Source organism: Patiria miniata, unplaced genomic scaffold (genome assembly GCF_015706575.1).
Source record: "Patiria miniata isolate m_02_andy unplaced genomic scaffold, ASM1570657v1 HiC_scaffold_3, whole genome shotgun sequence".
NCBI classification, from domain to species: Eukaryota; Metazoa; Echinodermata; class Asteroidea; order Valvatida; family Asterinidae; genus Patiria; species Patiria miniata.
The window spans coordinates 31,982,793-31,998,182 of record NW_024037069.1 but is presented as its reverse complement, the minus strand read 5'-3'; the positions used below and the strand labels follow the sequence as shown (position 1 = coordinate 31,998,182).

Below are 15,390 nucleotides of genomic sequence, written 5' to 3'. Positions count from 1 at the left end.
AGTACGACGGAGCTTCCCACACGCACGACGGTTTTACTCACAAACACGACGGACCTCTCCACAAACACGACGGACCTCTCCACAACTTGACACGACGGACCTGCTCACAGGCACGACGGAGCTCCCCACACGCACGACGATAACAGATAGGTGTCCTTTATTGGTCACCATACAAGCAGGTGTCAGAGAGGATCTTGACAGAGGATGCCCCTCCACAACATTGTGAATGTGTTCTGTGTGCTGAATGCCGTGGCAACCGATTTAACTAAATAGACTGCGTCACATATAATCTATCTTATTTTTCAACATTGCCTTCGTAAATGTAAGACTTTTTTCTGGGACCCAGACTTTTTGATATGATTACTAACCAACATTAAACACTAAAATTATGGATTCTCCAAACAAAAGAACAGCTTCACATTATTTTGTTGTCGTTATTGAAAGCGTTACTACTTGAGAAGGAATTGGAAATATGTATATGTATTTGGTATTTTTTATATTCCAGGCACAATGTGGTTTTTAAGTAATCACCCAAAGAAATACAAATAGTGATTTATTTAATATAATCTAAATTTATTTCATTTGTTTATTTATTTTTGTAGGGGGGGGGGGCAATTTAAACCTGCACAATTTTTACCCACACAAGAAGAATGGTATTTAGATGACATACGTCAGCTCATTCTGTACTAAATGAGCATTACTCGTTTATTTTCAACTGACAAAACAAGCTATATGAGCATCTGTGTACATCACAGGCCGATTACATAACTGTATAACATGCCAAAAGTCTCATCAAATTGAAGGGCCTACTTCCTGTTTGCAAACTTTTTAAGAAGAGAAAATTAATTTATATTCCCTATTTGGAAGCTAAGTTGAGTGGCAGCATTATGACTGCTGTTTGTTTCAGCTGAAACCGTCTTACCGTTTTTATTATTTTGAATATTGCTTTAAGAACCGATTCATGTTTTGTTGTTGCTCCATCCATTCTGTGAACCACCATTAAACCCCTACGGGCCGCTTCCTTTTTTGAGGCTGCATTTAATTTTCATTACTTTAAAAAAACCCAGGCATGTTTCAGAAATTCGGATGCTCCCTCCACCAGATGCCACGCACTTCTATTATTTTCTAAAACATGTTACCCTGAGATAAGAGTTCACAAAATTATTATGATCTAGGGTTTAATCGATGTTTATGTAGCCAATACATAACATTCGATCCTAAATTTAAAACTTTTTTCATCATTTCATGTTGGTTGCAACGAAAATATTTTGGCATCCGATGAGAAATAAGAAAAATCTAGAATTAATTATGACAGAAGTATCATCTAGCAAGCACTCATTGGCCGAGTTCGGGCGGGTCTTGTTCTTGATGACACGGGTATACAGTGGCGTACGCAGGATTTTTTCAAGGGGGGGGGTGTTTCAATATTGGATGTCGTCATTTATGACGCTAGAAATGAAGATGGTAAATTGTGTGGGCGCCAGAAATAAAAGATAGTATCAGTGGGCTAAACTTAACGCTAAAATAAAAGTCGGGATTTTGTGTTGGCGCCAGAAATAAAAGAGGGTATATTTGGACGGGTTAAACTCGAAGGGCCGGGAACCCACGACCATCAGTTATCTAATTGAGCTAAAGCATAGTAAATCGAAAAAAAAGTGTTCTGTGTCTTTAGAGTATATGATGAACATATGAGTAAAGGGGTCAATGTGGGCAGTCCCCTCCCTCAACAGCATTTAAAAAAAAAAAAAAAAATCAAGAAAAAAAGTGACACGGGCTGCGGAAGTGCTAGGATCCGTTCTTGTAATTGGCTAAAATTACTCAGCTTCGTCCCCTGGATCTCATGATTCTCATCCGTTGGGAATCTTCGTGTAAACCGCCCCCACCCCTAAGGCCAAACTTCAGATACAGGATACATTATGCGCTCTGGTCGCAGGAACGGATTCAGACTGCCATTTGCCGGGGGGCCTAGAATTATTGTAATGAAGAGTCCAGGACCTGCGAAGCCCTAATACGGCGTGGGGTCCGGGGCCCACTTAAGGGCCCGGAAAAATTTGGATTTTAGATGCTCTGTGGTGCAATCTGAGGCGATTCCTGGCCACTTCCACCGTTTAAAAAACGTTTTAAACATCGAAAATTCCATTAAAAATTTGTTATTTGTTGTTTATAAAGTTTGTTATGTACTCAAAGTTGAGAACCATGTTCCCATCTCCGTATTTTTTTCACAATTTTCTATTTTGGAAAGGGATTTAGGCCACTTATAGAGCCATTCGCTGCTAAAGGTTCAGAATGGTGGGGGCACCGCTAGGGTGAAATTATAGCATAGAGGGAATTTGGCCGAAGGACCAATGCGAGCGCGGAGCGCGAAGCACTTACGGCTTGGGGTCCGGGGACCGCTTGAGGGCCCCGGGAAATTTTTGATCGTAGATGCTCTGTGGTGCAATCTGAGGCGTTTCCTGGCCACTTTCCCCTGTTTTTTTTAGCAGAAGTTTTATAAATTAGGAGGGGATATTTTGTTTCATTTGTTTCAAATACATATAGGCCTATATACTCTTGCTCTTATAAAGTGTCTTCTGTATTCAAAGCTTAAAGTTGAGAACATGCAAATAATTTGTAATTGTTCCGCGCTCGGTCACATAACTCTCTTTTCCCTCCATATTTTTACATGGCAAAGGGGGTGTTTAACAGCCAAAACAACCCCCCTGCGTACGCGCCTGCGGGTATATCATTCTTGCAAACCCCGACAGGCATGGGCGTCGCCAGGATTTTTTCTAGAAGGGGGCAAAACAAATTTTTGCCAAAAAATGCTTGTATTTCTCAACACATTCTCGATTTATCAGTTTTAGAGGGGGGCAGGGACATTTTGCCCCCCCCCCCCCCAACTCATTAAATTTACACCACTTTGTCCTCGCGCCTCTTTTTCTTTTCTTTTTCTTTTCTTTTTTTCCTTCCTTTTTTTTTTTTTTTTTTTTTTTGCTTTTCCAGGGGGGGGGGGGGGCGGGGGGCAAGTGCCCCCCTTGCCCCCCCCCCCCCCTCGCGACGCCCATGCCGACAGGTAGGTAGTGTGAGATCCTGTTCCGAGTGCAGTATTCGTAGGTCGTGTTTACTTCCTACCGAGCGTGAGAACAATGAAAATACTCGCGTCAAGAACAGAACGACCCAACAAAAACCCGGAATTTCACCCGGAAAACGACCACAGAAGTACTAGATACGCCACTTGGGTCTCAAGTGGCGCTAGTTATTTTGCTGCTGTTTGGTTGGGTAATTAAGTTACGCAAAGGATACCTTGGAAATGCGGACCTTTTCGAATGGGGGTACGGGTTTGAGTTGACATGTAGAACTTGAGTGAAATAACGTTCTTAGTGAGTCATCATATTTTTACCGTTGTTGAACAAGTACATGTCTAGTAGACCTCGTTTGATAACAGTCTTTGAAGGTCTTAAAGTACCATCTTATAAAAACCAGGTTACTGTCTGAGAAAATATTTAACCAGGTTTTCCGTCAAACATTGGACTGTATCATGGGTTTCATGTCAGTTTATTCAATGTATGTTTCGAAATTCTTAGAAACATATTCGCTAGATTGTGTTTAGATTTAATGTAAAAGACTTCTATTATAAAATCGGAAAGTGATTATCAATTTAATTATTTTGTCTTTCATGTCACTTTTTATGCCATTTGAACTATTCCAAAAACAATGTCCACAAAGCATATACTATTTGGATTAAAATTCATAATTAATGTCATAATACGGCAGCGAAACGTTTAATTTTGGTGACCTTTTTATGTAAAGAGAGAGCCACTATATTTAAGTATGTAAGAACAACAACGTTTTGTCTGTGTATATTAAGTTTATACCAAAGATAACGTGATTTTGTTTTGCAGTCACTATGTGGACATGTGAACAAAAGAGGTCCACATAATGCAGGTTGTGTTGACGTTATGTGGACTAACCCGTGTCCACATAACGTTTCGCCCTCTCTGGAAAACTAGTTTAGAGGCATTTTCGGGTAAAGGTTATTTGTCGCAGAGTGAAGAGAAACATTCAAGGAAATCAAAAAAATTGGGATTGAAAGAGTTTCCACAGTTTAAGTAAAGCTATTTTTTGTACCGAGTTTTCTTAACTACACGAAAACAAAGGAATGTCCACATAGCGTTTGTAAAAAAAAAAATGTGTGGGTTTTGATGGCGTAGCGGTACTTAATTCCTCGCCTTCCAATGCTGTGTTCTGGGTTCGAATCCGGCCTGGGCCAATATGGGGATCGGGTTTTCAGTCCCTACCTGATTTTGCTCCAACATCTCAAACTGTAATTTCTTGACATTGTCTTCTTTTTCTGGGCCCTATGGGAGACCAGTGAATGTCACAGAATGGGCTACCAAGTTCAAATAAATAAACAACAACAATGAACATGCGACCTCTGCAAAATCAAACCATTGCTCTGCAAACTTGGCTATCCAGTCCTATATTGGCGGTTCCACATTTAAGGCGGCTAGCTTTAGGCAGAATCGCTTTAATCTGTCACACTAATGTCCAAAAGCAAGCATAGGCCTAGTCTAAGACAAATGTTCCATGTTCCGATTTTTTTTTCTTTCAAGAAAAAAAACGAATGAATAATCTTTCCCATAATGACTATCTATCCACAAGGAATTAATCCATGGGACATTGAATCAACTCAAACCGAAACGCACATGTATGTGAGTAGCGAGTAGGGCGAATGCGCACAGTAGACGCCATGATGGACTGGTTGAAGTAATTAGTGTGTGGGGTAGATGCAGAGTAGACATCCCCACCATCAAACAACTGAAAAGAAAAGATAACAGAAGGAAACGGTGTTTAAAAAAATAGATGTTAACACAAAATAATCACATATATCTCTCTCTACGCACAAATACTGAAGTATCTCAAAAAGTATGCACAAATACTGAAGTAACTCAAAAAGTACGCATAAATACTGAAGTATCTCAAAAAGTACGCACAAATACTAAAGTTTCTCAAAAAGTACGCATAAATACTGAAGTAGGCCTACGTAGTTTCAGTAAATCTTAACTAGAAAATGTCAGTTGCTTTTCTAGTCCACTTGCGATAATAAATTAAATATGTGACTGAAAATGATCAAGCCACTAATTTATGGGCTTCTTTTTACTTTTTGACGACATAATTCGAATTCCTTAGAAACTGAGTATCATAACAGTTTTTCACGTAATTAATGAAGCACTTATTATACCGTAGGCTTACCTTGATATCACCATTGTGTTCCTTGATGTACTCGTAGCTAGATGAAGGTGTAGGCTTGTAGGACACCTGAAATTCTGTCACAAGATGTGAGATCCGGGCCATTTTATTTCCTTGTGTGATGACGCCAGAAACCCTAGTCGTTTGAAGGAGATCCACCTCAATCCAAAAGAACGGGCTATCATGAGCACACAAACCAAAGAGACTTAAATCAGTGTCATCTTAAAACAAAGGCACATTTGGGGAGAAGAATGGGTTTCCCGTGAATGCATAAACATTGATAACCACGTGATATGTATTCATGCACGCATGCGCTAATCAGAATGTAAGGGTACACAGTATATGAGCCTATTTCTCGCTGTATAGGCCCTATATAAATAAACTTAACATGATTCTTGGATACAACTAGCCTTTAGTCAAGTCCTACGCGCCTATACCCGGACTATCTGGCATGTAAAAAGACTAGCACGAGCGGCGAAGCCGAGAGGGCCTTACTACTACCTCATAGGGCCAGCTACTACCTCATATCAAATCACAGTCTCGGTGTCAAAACATACATTTTAGGGTCAGGAAATACAACTCTTTTATTCAGAAGAGACCAAGATGATTTGAGTTATACACACAAAATAGTCAAACTGAAGATAAAATCTCTAACAGAATACCGTTGATATATACTGCAGTCGTCGAAAATACTGTATGAAATATAAGTAAAACAACAGTGGCGTAGCCAGGAATTGTTAAGGGGGGGGGGGAGGGGGGGGCTGGAACATTTTTTTTGGGGGGGCGTCATGTTACTATCTAAGCGGAGCTTAGGGGTTCTTGTACACACATGACCTGGGGTTCTTGTACACACATGACCTGTTAAGTCTTTGGGAGTTACCTGGTGGGGCTGTGAATTGCTGGGCTTGCGCGTTCCCACTTGAATTGGAAAAAAGGTGGATCAAGATCCGGCATTTTGGTGTGATCGTTATCTTACCGCAACAAAACCGCAAGTCGCGTTCCCACTTATGAATGATCCACCTTTTCGAACGGAAATGTTGGTCCGAAAGGTCGCTGAGTTCGGAATTACGCGCGCTCTGTGGGAGTGCCATTGTTGCATGATTGCATGCTAGGCCAGGATGGGTCAGTTTTCAAACAGCACTATCAGAATTCACCGACAAAAATTACGCGAATTCACCAACATAAATCACGGATGCGTAGAGGATCCGTGCGTGCATAAATTAACAGGTGAAATCCAACAGAGCCGCTCATTGTGTGACATCACGGCAGAAACCAATGCATCGATAAGGGATTCCCTGGTTCTGAAGCTTCTCATTGGTTAGAAACGGTCACATGATGTACTAAGACATCATTTTCCAATTTTCTATAATCAATACTTCAGATTTGTCACCTCCGTACGTACCGCGTTATCGGCACTATTCTCATCGCATACTCGTAATAGCTTTTCCATGATTCTGTGCCAAAGTGAAGTCTTTTGGTGAGTGCGGACTCAGAGTCATTTATGGATGGAAAAATAAGTAAAATTTCAGGAATGAAAAAGGTTTAGTAATGGACGAACACGCAACAAAAATAAGGCCTATAGTGTAGTTTTAGGATACCACGTGCGCTTTTGCATTCGCGGTGCTAGCCCGTAGTTCAGCGGTTGTTTATTGTGCATACACGTTGTATACGTTGGAAATGTTCACATGAGCTACACGCCTGAAAACGTGTTTCTTCGTTCATGAGACCGCAACCTTTTTCGCACTACACACAATTGCCGGATCTGATCCACCAATTGGGGGATCTGATCCGGCAATTTGGCAAAAGGTGGATCAAATCCCCCCATTGGTGGATCAAGTGGGAACGGGGTCCGATCAGATCCGGCAATTGTGTGTAGTGTGAACGCTAACCGTTATAAGGTGGATCAGGATCAGATCCACCTTTTCTGATCCACCTCTGGACCAGGTTACAGATCCCCCAATTGGTGGATCAGATCCGGAAATTGCCGGATCACGATCAGATGGGAACGCAAAAGGTGGATCTGATCCGGCAATTTGACCTGTTAACATCCGCCCGGTGCACGAGTGGCGCGAAAATGTTGCGGTCTCATGAACGAAGAAACACGTTTTCAGGCGTGTAGCTCATGTGAACATTTCCAGCGTATACAACATGCACAATAAACAACCGCTGAACTACGGGCTAGCACCGTGCATGCAAAAGCGCACGTGGTATCCTAAAACTACACTATAGGCCTTATTTTTGTTGCGAGTTCGTCCATTACTAAACCTTTTTCATTCCTGAAATTTTACTTATTTTTCCATCCATAAATGACTCTGAGTCCGCACTCACCAAAAGACTTCACTTTGGCACAGAATCATTGAAAAGCTTACGAGTATGCGATGAGAATAGTGCTGATAACGCGGTACGTACGGAGGTGACAAATCTGAAGTATTGATTATAGAAAATTGGAAAATGATGTCGTAGTAAGGGGGGCGACAAGGTTTCATGGGGGGGGGGCGGTCGCCCCCCACGCCCCCCGGTGGCTACGCCACTGCAAGTCAACAACAAGCCAACTCTTAACCTGGCACAGCAACCTGAGGATGGGTTTCTAAACGACAAATAAGTGGAGCTATTTTTGTGGATCTTTCAGTCACAACTGTAAACCACCGTGCCGCCTCCTAAAAATATCTTGGAGTTGGCCCAATACCTCGCATTTACGGATCATATCGGAGCCCTTCTCAAAGACGGCTTCTTTGTTCAGAACAAAACAAAAACGCTGTCGACGGCAAGAAAACGTTCTACCTCAAGGCACTGTGCTAGCTCGGTTGCTGTATAACGTCTCCACAAAAAAAAATCACAATTTAATTTAGACCACGACACTGGGCGTTTTATCTACGCAGACGATCTTTGTGTTACATCTCAAAAGATTCCGTTCAAAGCCATAGAAGCAAAACTCACCTCAGCACTTAGCCGTCTCTATTCTAAGAGTGCAATCACCTCCTTGCCAATCTTGCTGCTAAGACCCAAGTCTGCTCGTTCCATCTCAGGAACGTTAACCACGAAGCCAACCGACCCCTTAACATCAAATGGTCCGGAACACCATTGGCACCTTGGTCCCTTGTAGCCATCCTTTCTACCTTAGGGTGACCCTCCATCGTATCCTGTCATTCAAGTCATCCAAAAAAATTTCCCCGTAACAACATCATAAAGAAATTGAACAACCTCCAAAAGGAGAGCCAAACCACACACCCTAAGATGAACCGTTTTGGCTCCGCGCCATTCTTCAGCAGAGTATGCGTGCCCCGCCTGGGAGGGATCAGCCCATACCATGAAACCTGACCCAGCATTAAAAATCACGCAGTTTGATCACTGGATGCTTGAAACCCACCAACACAAGTAATTTGCACTTCCTTGCTGGCATTTCCTCTTCGAATTTCCGAAAGGAAAATGCCAGCCTTGCTAAGATGTCCAAATATTGATAAATGACGAGTGTCGCCTCCTCCAGGTACGGCAAGATTCGGCACGAAAGGCTGAAATCATGAAAAGCTTCCTCAGCCTGCCCACTCCTTCACAACATCCAGGGAAGTAGCAACACTGGAAGCAACGCCTGGGAGCAAACGCCAACCGATTGTCATGGTTATACTGTAACAACGGCAGAAAACCTCCTAACAGGTGCTACATCGACATGGGTTCAATGGAAAACTATCAGCCGCTTGAGAACCAGGACTAGCCGACCACAGACCCGCCTTAATCAAACGGAGCTACAGTAGTGGTTCAGCTGCATGTAGTTGGGAGAGGTAGAGTTGTATCACATCCTGTAGTGCCAGAGATTTCTACCTGCCTAGGTTCAAAGATGGCATTGACCTAGTAAACAGGACGGTATTGGGCCGATACCAGCTGATGTGGCAGTACCATAAAGTTTAAACGGTACAAGACCAGAAGCGGGCTAATGCTGGCTCGATTGCACCAAAACGGTTCCGTGTTGACGGTACAGACACCACAGAAGTGGAATTGGTCCAGGGCTCGCCCTATTAAGTGGCAAACGGTTATGGTAACACCGTTCTGAGCCTGCATCGGACCAGTGCTGGTCTTTTTAAGGTAAACAATAACAGCAAGACGGCGCACAGCCTGAACCGGGCCATTCCAGGTCCTTACGATAATCCATGATGAAAAGACGGTAAAAGGCCTGAATCGGGCCAGTGTTGGTCCCTTTATGAAAAAACCGTAATGGCAAGACGGTACACAACCTGAATGGGACCGGTGCCGGCCCTTTCATGTCAAACCATAATGGCAAAAATGTACAAAGCCTGAATCGGGACAGTGTTGGTCCTTTTACGGCAACTGCCGCCGTATTAAGTTTCTGGACAAACTGACCATTTTGACAAGATCCCTAAATTCACGTACATGTAGTATTACTCCAAATTGTTTAGTTGCGTTCCATGACCCTGAAAATATATGTTTAGACACCAAGATTTAGATCCGTAGTGGCTTAAAGATGCAAAACACATATTCGGAGATTTAGGTTTTAAATGGCGGCCATACGTTTCAAACACAAGATGGCCACAATACTGTATTTGGACAAACTAATCATTTGACACTAACCCAAATGGTATAGTTGCATTCTTTGACCCTGAAAATGTATGTTTAGACACCAAAACTTTAATCCTAGGAGGCTTAGAAGATGAGATATTGGTAGATACAGGTTTTTAATGGCCGCCATCTTTAAAATCCAAGATGGCCGCCATAATGTCATTGAATAAGTTGGTTCCTATCAACAGCTGAAAGCTAAGTCATTGAGGAGCATGTATGGAAAATTTGGCGCTTTTGTCCGGAATGTCCACATCCATTCATTAAGCTGCCTGACTAAAGTATGAGCCGGCTTATTGAAGCCCATTTCATACTTCATGCGAATGCGAATGCGAAGCGAATTTGACGTCGTGAACCATTCGCTGCGAAATTCGCCCGAGTTGAAATGTGTTCAACTTTTACGAATTCGCAGCGCGAATATACTTGCCACGACGTCACAAATTCGCGTTTGCTTTCGCTTTCGCGCAGAGTATGAACCGCGGGCTTCAGGGGGAAAACTACAAATCTATTCATGAACTACTTAGACCCGATCCCACCACGCAATAAACTCACGGGAGCAGTGACCTACCAGCGGTCCGGACCCCAAATAAAACGGGCCAATTAAAAATTAAAATAAAATCCCAATTACAAAAATCTTGTTGACAGCGCCCCCTGGCGCCGAGATGGATTAAGGACACTTGCAAGATCGGGACTGGAATGGCAGAAAAAGGTGCAAGTACAGTCTTAGACTAAGACCCAACCCAACCGCGCAGTCTGACATGGGAGCAGTGACCTACTAGTATGACGGACTCCAATACGACGGGCCATTCAGTCGTGCCATGGCGGCAGGATGAAAGTCACCATCACTTGATGCTCGGATACGCTCATCAGGAATGGTGCCGTCTTCAAGACCCAGTCGCTGACAAGTATCTACTGTCAAGATCAAAATAAGACATGGATGAAAAGGTGAAGGGATAAGCATACCGCAAATGATTCGATAGTGTGATTTCGTCCATGATATTTCCATTTCCTTTTCAATTGAAGTAACGCTTTCAATAACGACAACACAATAATGTGAAGCTGTTCTCTTGTTTGGAGAATGGAGAAATTTAGTGTTAATATTGGTTAGTAATCATATAACAAAGTCTGGGTCCCCCCAAAAATACATGTCTTGCATTTACGGAGGAAATGTTGTAAACGGAGGAAATGTTAAAAAATAAGACAGAGTATATGTGACGCAGTCTATTAAGTTAAATCGGTTGCCACGGCATTCCACTAAACCTGACCCCTGATAAAATTTGAAAAAAAATTGTCACAAAATTTCACGCCGATCAGACAACGCGCTATTACAAGACGTTTCATAAGGTTGTACCCCCCCCCCCGGACTGTTTGATAAAATAAGTATATAATATTGAAATTTTAGATCGTTTTCTTTACAATGGCACTTTATGGTTTGAAAAAGGACCTTTCTTGCCAAGTTGATGCCCATTTGAAATCCATAAATTCACAAAGGTAAAAACAGAGACAAAGGCCGATGAAAGGTATTGGTAATGCAATTCTGAAAACCTTACAATTTATCCATTGATACAATTTATAAATTTCAGGCCATCACCTGACATTTCACACTATATTCAAGACATATTTGGAATTACAAATTTGACAAAAAATTTTTTGAATAAAACCACACTTGAAATCGAATAATATACTCAACCCCGCATACTTTTTATTTTGTCAAATCTCTCCATCAAGCTCCGCGCAAACGTATCTTGTTTTGACAGAATACCTAACAAAATGTGCTTCCTATATTTTGCTTACTGTAGAAGTTCATTATTTCGACTTACCATTCGCAGTATCATCACTGCATTGTCTCGGGCATCTTTTCCGTACTAACTCCATGAACTGTGCCATCCATTGGTGCATGTCTGCTGCATCCAGCTCCGGTGGTTGACCGAAGAAACAAACCCTCGCCTTGCTCTCCACACAGTCCATGAATACTAGAACTATCGAATTAAGCACACAGAACACATTCACTGCAATATTTTCATTTCTATATTCCTATTGAAACCACACAATCCAGAGACAAGACAGCTTGGATTGTCGAAAACCACATTTTTGTTTTAACTTTGCATGTCAAAGTTTCATAATCAGAGTGTAGAATTTCCTACAAATTCGGATACGACTACTCGGCCGATGATCTTGGCAATTTTCAATACTTCAACACTCAGTTCATTCTGAAAATCGCAAGGATTTCCTGTACTATAATGACCGCTTATATGAATGTGTTCCCAAAACTGTAACAAGAATGCAACCTGAGGGGGGCTTTGTGGGCACGCCCCCCCCCCCTAGCCCGCCAGAGGCTTTGCTCCGTTTCGTTGTGCCACGGCCCCTCCCGCTCGCAATTATTTAGTATAAGCCAATGACCACAATGTGCATATATATATATATATAGCTGTTGGTATAACGGAGTGCTTCTCGGACTTAATTTCCCTTATAAAAATATTCTTTGGGGCCATGAGTCAGCCAAAAAAAAAAGGAATCATTTTGCAAATTGGTAGGACTTGATAAACACAATTCAAGAAAACAAATTGCGCAGACACAAACCCGCAACCTTCAGCATTGTGACCGCCATCAAAGCTTGTAAACAAGCCATAGTGAAGCCACGCTTCCCACCGTGAAATCTAATTTACAATTCACATGACATCACGCGAAATGTTGGCATGCGTTTTAGGCCTAAGGTGAATGGGCCTTATGCACGAATCGGTCATGTTGAATTGAACGTTAGGTAAATGGAAACAAGTTAATATTTGATAAATTCCAGTCTGCTTCAATGAATAATTTAACTTTTGTAATTAAACGTTCCCTAATGTTTAAAGCCATATTTAAAAAAAAAAAAAAGACACTAAAATAAGGCTGCATTGTGCCTGCATAAAAAGTCTGGCGCCATCCCATTCAACAGTTAACAATCAATGAATCAACAGTTAACAATTAATAAATCAATTCAGGGAACTCGACAAAAAAAGGGCCATGACTTTACTTGCCTGCATAAAGAGAAATCTATTGAGGAGAGGCAATAATAGTTTAATTAATTTTAAAAGGGGAAATATCGGATTAAAAAGAATGGCCCATGCAGACTGCGGAGAAGAGCGAAACTATTTTGCAGGGAAACGACCTGAAACTCTTCTCAATGTTAACCGATTTTGCATTAACTCGTGAAAAAAAAACCAAATAAAGAGAAAAACAATACAAAACTCCTAGTTTTACAAGACTGGGCGATTTTCAAGGGGTCTTAGCGAAAACGGGGACGATTTCACCGACTTGAGCAAACTTACCACTGATGGTTGCAAAGAATGACACAATTGCCACGAACCGCAACATGATTATTCACTTCCACAAATCTGGTCTACTAAATTTGCGGACAAAATTCGTTGGCTGTGCTCATCTACACCAACCGAGAAACAATGCTGAGTCTGTTGACATAGGTTCGCGTCAGACTGAAACTTGCTACGAGAGTTGAACACGAGTACTGACATTTCGATGTTACATCACAGGGGTTTTAACGGATTGCATAAATTGGGTGGACAAAGTCACTTTAAATAAATGAGCTTTTCACCAAAAATAAAATCGGTTGCGACATTGCAGGAAAATAAACAGAATCTAATCAACGTTTGAGTGCCTGGCTACGGAAGCGTATTTAGGACATGACTGAAAATATACTTTTAAGCCCACTACTTCGCCCGGGCGGATTACCATTTCGCCTGGGCGGATAACCATTTGGCACGGGCGGATTACTATTCCGCCCGGGCGGAATACTATTCCGCCCGGGCGGATAACTATTCCGCCCGGGCGGATTACTATTCCGCTCGGGCGGATTACTATTCCGCCCGGGCGGATTACTAATTCGCCAGGGCAGATTTACTAATTCGAAAAAGTAATCCGCCCGGGCGACATAGTAATTCGCCCAGGCGAATTAGTAATCCGCCCGGGCGACATAGTAATTCGCCCGGGCAAATTAGTAATCCACCCGGGCGAAAAAGTAATCCGCCCAGGCGAAATAGAGGCCCGGGATTTTTTGGGGGGCATTTCCTAAATACACTTCCGAACTAAATGTGTTTGATTGTAGGCGATTTTTTAAAAACATTGAATTTGGACGACGTCGCGTCCGGATGAAAATATTTAATTATTAAAAGACTTTGTAAGCATCTTCATCCAGCCTTTCAAAGGAAGCTGCAGTTTAGGAAACAACTGACCTTATGAAGAATACTTAGAACTGAGAGGAAATTAGAAAAAAAAAGAGAAAAAGAAGAAACAGAATAATTATTGAAGTCATGGAGCTCCTTTCAGTTTATGTCGCGGCGAAATAAACCCCTCCCTCATGCGAGTGACAAGTTGGAAGTGAAAGCTTAAAGTTAGGTCTTACAATCTAAGGTGAATGATACCAACGGAGACCAAACCTGGAAGATGTCAACAAAATAACCAACTCTTCATTTGTATGCGAGAGTTGAATGACTGGCCATCAGTTTGGCTACTTCGATGCGTGCCCGATGGATGATAAGCCACATTAACCTAATGAATGGATAGTGGTAGAAATGGCGTAATGGTTATTGGAATTACGTATGATCGTAATACCAATTCTGGTATGGACTCAGTAGCTTCGTTCATCAGCAGAATGGACGCTGGTTACCTCTAACTTTCTCTGATTAAGTTCGACTATCTATACTAACAAAACCAAACTACTCCATGTACCCCGACGTTACACGAGGCTTTTTTTTACTGATGGGATTGTGGTAGCACTCAAAACTAATCGCTCTACTTGAGGACATGGTCTATAGTTGCCGAAATGAAGCTCTTTGAGAAATTAAACGACTGCATAGTTGCTTGAAGCTTGCAAAATAAACGACCGAAGTCCAACGACCTCGGCAGTGTGGTACTTGATGTTGTTTTTCGAGATAAATTGAGTTCGCAAAGAGTGAATGGCGGTTGCCGTCAGACACTGGCACAGGTCGGGATGAACTCGAAATGAAACAACCCAATTTTGGAACAGAAGACGAAAGCCTTCCAGGCAGTGACGTAACAGGGGTTAACATTCCAAGGGTGCGCCTGGGGCTGCGCACACTGTTCAAGGGGGGGGGGGGCACCCGAAGGCAAGTGATACACATATGGTGGGGAAGGGGCACCCGGGTAGGGGTGGGTGGTGTGGTTGGGGTCACGAAAAGCCGCTGGGGAAAGCGCGCCCCCAACCCCGTCCCCCTCCCCCACCCGTAGTAATGCCACTCCTTCAAGGATGCGACAGTCAGGCAGGGGTGATATGACATGTGGGGAAGTTGGATTAATACAGGAATGGATGGTTGATGGCAAATTAGACACGGCACGGTGGCTGAGCAACCAAAAGTGAAAAACAGATATTTTGCTGTCCGAGAAAAGACTGGAATATTTCATCACGATTTCCGTCAAACACTGGATTGTACTTTCCGTTGGTTTCAGTGGAATCAAATTACTCACAGGGGTCTACTTTCATGACAGTTTATTCAATGCATGTTTCGAAATTCTCAGAAACATATTCGCTATAGACTGTTTTTAGAATTAATGTAAAATACTTGTGTTTTGAACCGAAAAGTG

At 42.3% G+C, this 15,390-nt stretch overlaps 1 protein-coding gene across 1 annotated transcript; it reads right to left on the bottom strand.

The window, feature by feature from the left end:
• Nucleotides 1–10,570: 10,570 nt before the first annotated feature.
• Nucleotides 10,571–13,149, bottom strand: LOC119736691. The gene is made up of 3 exons (XM_038210706.1): nucleotides 13,104–13,149; nucleotides 11,616–11,774; nucleotides 10,571–10,707 (listed from the first exon to the last, which is right to left on the bottom strand). Exons 1-3 carry the CDS (start codon nucleotides 13,147–13,149, stop codon nucleotides 10,571–10,573), a joined length of 342 nt encoding a protein of 113 aa, XP_038066634.1.
• Between the last annotated feature and the right edge of the window lie 2,241 nt (nucleotides 13,150–15,390).

Excerpts from the sequence above, each read along its gene's own strand:
- LOC119736691 (XM_038210706.1), bottom strand. The coding sequence starts at position 13,149 with ATGTTGCGGTTCGTGGCAATTGTGTCATTCTTTGCAACCATCAGTG. Across the intron at positions 11,775-13,103 it reads ATTCTTTGCAACCATCAGTG|TTCTAGTATTCATGGACTGT; the intron begins GTAAGTTTGCTC and ends TTAATTCGATAG. Across the intron at positions 10,708-11,615 it reads CAGTGATGATACTGCGAATG|TAGATACTTGTCAGCGACTG; the intron begins GTAAGTCGAAAT and ends TGATCTTGACAG.